Here is a 5557-nt window from a genome sequence, read left to right on the forward strand (position 1 = left end):
TGATTTTTTTTTTCTTGCTTTAATTAAATAAAAAAAAAATCAGCCTTCAAATTCTGCCCCAGTGTAAATACTGATCACATGACATTCTCTGGCACCTCAGCCTCAAAAGAAAAAAAACAACTTTTATCTAAAAACAGAAGGAAAAGCTAAGACGGTGCCACAGAGGGATCAGTGGCGTCGTATCTCTTGCCAGTAACTTGCAGCACTGAGGCCTTCCAGTGAGACTTCTGCCCCGGTATTGATGTCGAAACATGAAAAGGCATCAAAGTCAGCGAGAAAAGTGCTGTTGAATTTGTCAAATCCACTGGATGGTGGATGGGTCATGACTTCACCCCCAGACTGCCTCGCTTTAGGCATCAAAGCTTTTGTGAAACGTCTTCTAATAGCATTTTTTACTTAATTTTACTTATTTATTTTTTTACTGTATCATTGCATTAATTGCTGCTATCAACCCCCACAGCATCAGGACATTTGTTCAAAAATGTAATAACCAAATGAATCATTTACTAACAGTTAAAAGTGAATGCACTTAAACCAAGAGTCACTTCTTGCAATTCAAGAAATTATACATTTACAAAGAACATTCTCTTGTCTTTGCTGTGCTTCCATGCTGCTCTTTAAATAAGAATATGTACATTAATCTGAACACATATTTTTCTTGGTTTGATTAGATCTAAATTTTGAAAATATGTAAAAATAACAATATTGTTTAGATTTTTTTGTTGTTCAAAATGTATTCAAATCTGTTCACACCTGCAGTCTGCGGCTCTATTGCGCCCCTCTGTGGTCATATTTGTGTAATACAACTTTTCAGCGCCTACAGCTGTAGCGAGAAGACTCCAATTCCCAGACGCCCACTCGTTATTGCCATTCATCTTTCAAAATAAAAGCGTTGATATTGCGAAAATAGGAACTATATGAAGAGAACGTATATGAAGATACCTTTTTAAAACATATTAAGACAAAATTCTGAAAGAAAGTGCAAAAAATACAGTTGAAGTTTGTAGTCAGATACAATTTTAGTATGGCTGATATTTATTGGTGACTAAATGTTGAAACAGTTTTCTGATTTTATCACTGATTTAACTTTAAAAACACATTTATTGATGCTAATTGACTGGAAATGTACATAACAAATGCGGCTTCATTCATAACATGCTTCCTTTTATTCTCCTAAAATTGACTTGCACCTTAATTTATTCAGTAGAAGAAGTCGATATCTTATTTTGAAAATCCACAGTGGAAGTGTTTTATTCCATGCATTAGTGCATGTCTGTACCTCCAGCCCCATTCACTGCTCCACTGACAAATTAGAAAGTGTCAGCCACAGACATCAGAGTCTGTTTGGATCCTGCATGCTGCCTGAGAGTCACTGGAGATCCCGAAGCTGCCAGAATCAAGATGAGGCTGCTGCCACTCGTAGTTACTGTTGTGTTAACGGTGGCACTGGCTTACTACATCTACATCCCGCTGCCTGATGGCATCCAGGAGCCGTGGAAGTTGATGTTTCTGGATGCTGCGTTCAGAGCAACCATGCACCTGGTAAGAGAGGACAGATTTTATTCATTGGAAATAAATTAGAATGCAGCATTTAACAAAAATGGAAATGAAATGAAAAATACTGTATCTATCCCAGAAGGGAAATTCAATATTGTAAAAGCTCACCTTTTTAAAAAAAATCAATATAACATATATTTTATGCAACAACAATAATAATAATCATTCAGTCAGTTAATTGTCAGTCAGTCAGATTTGTTCTTCAAGGAATGAAAGAATAATTTAAAAAATCTTTGCTTTTCTCTGTGCAATGTTTCACCTATTTGCAATCAATTATTAATAAGCTGTATTATCGGTAGGTGCATGTTGAATCACTATTGCACTAGTGGGCTGGGTAGCACTGGCAGTGATAAAATGCACAAGGTGCAGCAGAGAAACACAAAGACTTGGACTTTGAGCCTCCTCGTTAACACATTCTGTTGAATTAACCCTGCAACATAAAACTCCAGCATCTTTCCTGCAGTGTGTTTATGTGAAGCTGTGTCTCTCAGAGTCAAGTGTATGACAAGTTCGGGACACACATAACCACATAATCAATAATCTGACGCTTTGACATCATAAACTGTGATGGATTGAAGCTGTGGGGTATGTGGGTAGTCTACAGTGCTTCACTGTATCAGACAACAGGAGGTCTTTTCATGCTTTTATCACGACATATAATTTCACAGAAGCGCGAGACGTACAAACTTTGTGAAAGAGCTTGTTTAGTAATTTGACAGTGGGATTTTGAAACAGCTGTGCTGCTTGTCATGGTGTAATAAGCTGCAGAGCGGCCACCAGGGAGTGACTTATTCCTACACTCTGAGAGGACATTGAACTCGTCACCCTCACCTTTGTTCTACATTTTGAAATTGTGGAAGAAGAGAAACTATATTAGTTACTTATTGCCACACCGGCTGAGATTGAATACGCTGCTTCTATAGGATCCTGTTTCTCCTCATCAAGACTTTTGAATGTTTTGTTTGTTCTTGTTTTCAAGAAATCAGGAGGAGAATATTAATTGCAATGAGATGATTGAACTGATTTGCTAAGCAAATAAATCCTAACTAATGCATTTTCTCAATTAAAGTCCTACGAGCAGACTGGTGTGCCATGATTATTTCATTATTTGGGCCTAAAGGTGTTATTTTGTCACATCCACAGCATCTAGTTCTGCAGAAGAAGAGGCTACAATGATTCTAAACTGCATTGCTATTGATGGAGTGCTTTACTTTTTCTGCTGCAGACAATACAGTATGCACAAAAATGTGTCCATGTATAATGATTGTACTGTTCTAGATAAAGTAAGTGAATACACACAATGCAATACTGGGCTTCGTGTCCATTAGAGTGGAAAATTATCTGTAGCTGACCAAGAATGAGAAAGTGGCACAAGGACATGCACTTCATCAAACAAATATTGAATCAGGGATGAAAGTCAGTTAAACTAGACATAGTAAACACAAAATGAGTGTAGAAAAAAGTGTTACATAAGCTTTTTTTCTTTTAAATTGTGTGCAGAATGCTTTGGAGCTCACTTTTTTTTTAGTTTAAATGCTGTAGTCCAATGAGTCAGTAAAAAATTCAAAGCAGCGATGCACTTGTCTGCTGCACGGCATTTTCTGGTTTCACAGTGCACATGGATTTTCCAGCATAAGGAACCAATGAGACTTAATTTTGAAGCCAACATGTCTCCGTGTAGCAGGCTGGATCTGACCTCTCACTGTGCCAAGCAGCTGTGTCTCCTGGCCTTGGTTGAACACGACTATTGAGACAGTCTGAGGGGGGGAAAGGTCGCATGTATCAGTAAGACACAGTGCAGGAGGCCAGAGGTGACTGGGTGAGACGCTCGAGTCTGAAATCCCCTCCAAGAGATGAACGCACTCGTTGCCCTTCACTCCACATCTGAAATCTCTCATTTGCGTTAGTCAAGATCACAGAGTTGGAGTTTTGTTTACTCTCTTTCTCTGTCTTCAGGCCTCTTTGAAGCACTGGCTGGGCATTGACCACTACGTCACGTCCATCAGGGGCTCCACGGCGGCGTTCGAGGGCACGATGAAGGGGCTCATGAGCTCTGAGTCCAGCGGCGCGGTCATCCCGGGGGTGAAAGTCAGCGATATCGATTTCGCTGGCATCCCAGTGCGAGTTTACGAGCCGCCGGCCGGAGGGGAGGGTCATCTGAGGAGAGGGCTGATGTTCTTCCACGGAGGCGGCTGGGCCCTCGGCAGCGGCAGTGAGTACAGATGTGACTGCTGTTGTCAAGTAGAGCTGGTGGTGGTACCTTCAGTCACTAAAATATCTTCATCATGGCTCTTACATCTTTCTATTTCAGATACAGGTTCTGTTTTTGCTAATTTATAATATAAATGGGCTATAACTGTCAAGGCAATTTTAAAATCCTAAATTGAATCATCCAAAACATGCAGATCCATTGTGTTTAGATTCTTTACTGTTTGTGATATTTTAGATTTTCAGCTTGCAAGTTGTTGTTGTTTTTTTCCAGATTCAGCTAGAAGAGTTTGTGTAGTAACTTTAATCAAGTTTTTTAAAAAATGTTTTTCCTTTTCCATCCCCAGAGAAAGGATCATATGATGAAACCAACCGCATGGTTTCCGATGAGCTGAACACCGTCGTGGTCTCTGTTGAGTAAGTGTGTCTCCTCTTGCAACACGATGCTATTTATTTTCACAGCTCACACAGACAGTGGCTGATTAATGAAACCCATCCACCCTTTAGGAAAATGTGTTTATATATTAACGCTGTCTTTAAAAAGCTCCCTTCAGAGCCACATAATGTAATATACAAGCGGCTACACAGGCTGAATACTTCTCCCTGTGACAAATAATCTCTTCATGTGTGAAATCAGTGGAATGCCCCATTAATTATAGGAAGGGTACTTACAATCACATGCTCCAAAGCTCTCTAAAGCTCCAGTAAATTAGCATTTGAGACCTCTTTGTGTCTAGGTATCGCCTGTATCCAGAGGTGCACTTTCCAGTGCCGTATTTAGACTGCCTCGCTGCTGCCAAACACTTCTTGTCTCCAGAGGTTCTTGCCAAGTATGCGATCGACCCTGAACGTGTGGCGGTGTCAGGAGACAGTGCTGGAGGGAACCTGGCTGCTGCAGTCGCTCAGGAGGTATACACACAATCCACCTCTTTAATGTGTGTCACAGTGTGAACACAGTGCACATAAAAAGTATTCGCCTTCCTTGGAAGTTTTGTCCTTTCTATTGTCTTTCAACAGTGAATCATATCATTATAACTCGCTTTTTGACAAGAATTTAAAATGTCAGTTAAGTAAAAATACAACATGTAAAACAAGTGAATGCAAAAGTATTCACCCCCTTCAAGTCAGTATATAGTAGATGTACCTTTGGCTGTGCCTGTGCCATTCAGCCTTGCACATCTGGCTTCAGCTCTGTCAGGTTGCATTGCACGTAAACAGCCCTGTTCAAATTCAGCTTCCAATTCTCAGTTGGATTGAGTTCTGGGCTCTGCTTCAACCACTCCACTGCCTTTGCAAGCCTTCCAGGACCCGCTGCCAGGAAACATAAACACTTCATGATGCTGCCACCACCGTGCTTCACTGTGCGGGTGGTGAGTTTGTGATGATGATGTGCAGTGTTTGGTGTCCATCACACACAGTGTGTAACATTGAAGGCCAAAAAGATCAAGTTTGGTCTCATCAGACCAAAAACAACGTCTTCCAGTTGACTTCAGAATTTCTCACGTGCCTTCAGGTGTAAGCTGGATGAGATTTTTCCAATAGTGGCTTTCTCTTTGCCATTCTCCCATAAGGCTTTGACTGTTGTATGCACAGTCTCTCCCATATTAGCTTCTGAAGCTTGTAGCTCCTGAAGAGGAGTCATAGGGGTCTTGGTGACCTGTCTCACTACTCTCTATCTTGTACAATCGCTGTTTTTGAGGCAGTCTGTTCTGGGCATATTTACACATATTCCCTCCATTTCTTAGGGATTGGATTTAACTGTACTCCAAGGGATATTCATCCATCTATACAC

The 5557-nt window shown here is 40.6% G+C and overlaps 1 protein-coding gene across 1 annotated transcript in view; it reads left to right on the top strand.

Annotated features, from left to right (window-relative positions):
- Nucleotides 1-1267: 1267 nt before the first annotated feature.
- The window catches only part of nceh1a (neutral cholesterol ester hydrolase 1a), a 7031-nt gene continuing 2741 nt past the window's right edge, over nt 1268-5557 (top strand). Inside the window, exons 1-4 of the mRNA XM_008280104.1 lie at nt 1268-1542; nt 3514-3769; nt 4113-4182; nt 4503-4674. Of these exons, the coding sequence (XP_008278326.1) occupies nt 1402-1542; nt 3514-3769; nt 4113-4182; nt 4503-4674 (639 nt within the window). The 5' untranslated portion in view covers nt 1268-1401. The remainder of the gene's footprint in view (nt 1543-3513; nt 3770-4112; nt 4183-4502; nt 4675-5557) is intronic.

This window comes from Stegastes partitus, unplaced genomic scaffold, assembly GCF_000690725.1.
Source record: "Stegastes partitus isolate 25-593 unplaced genomic scaffold, Stegastes_partitus-1.0.2 Scaffold181, whole genome shotgun sequence".
Classification (NCBI taxonomy): Eukaryota; Metazoa; Chordata; class Actinopteri; family Pomacentridae; genus Stegastes; species Stegastes partitus.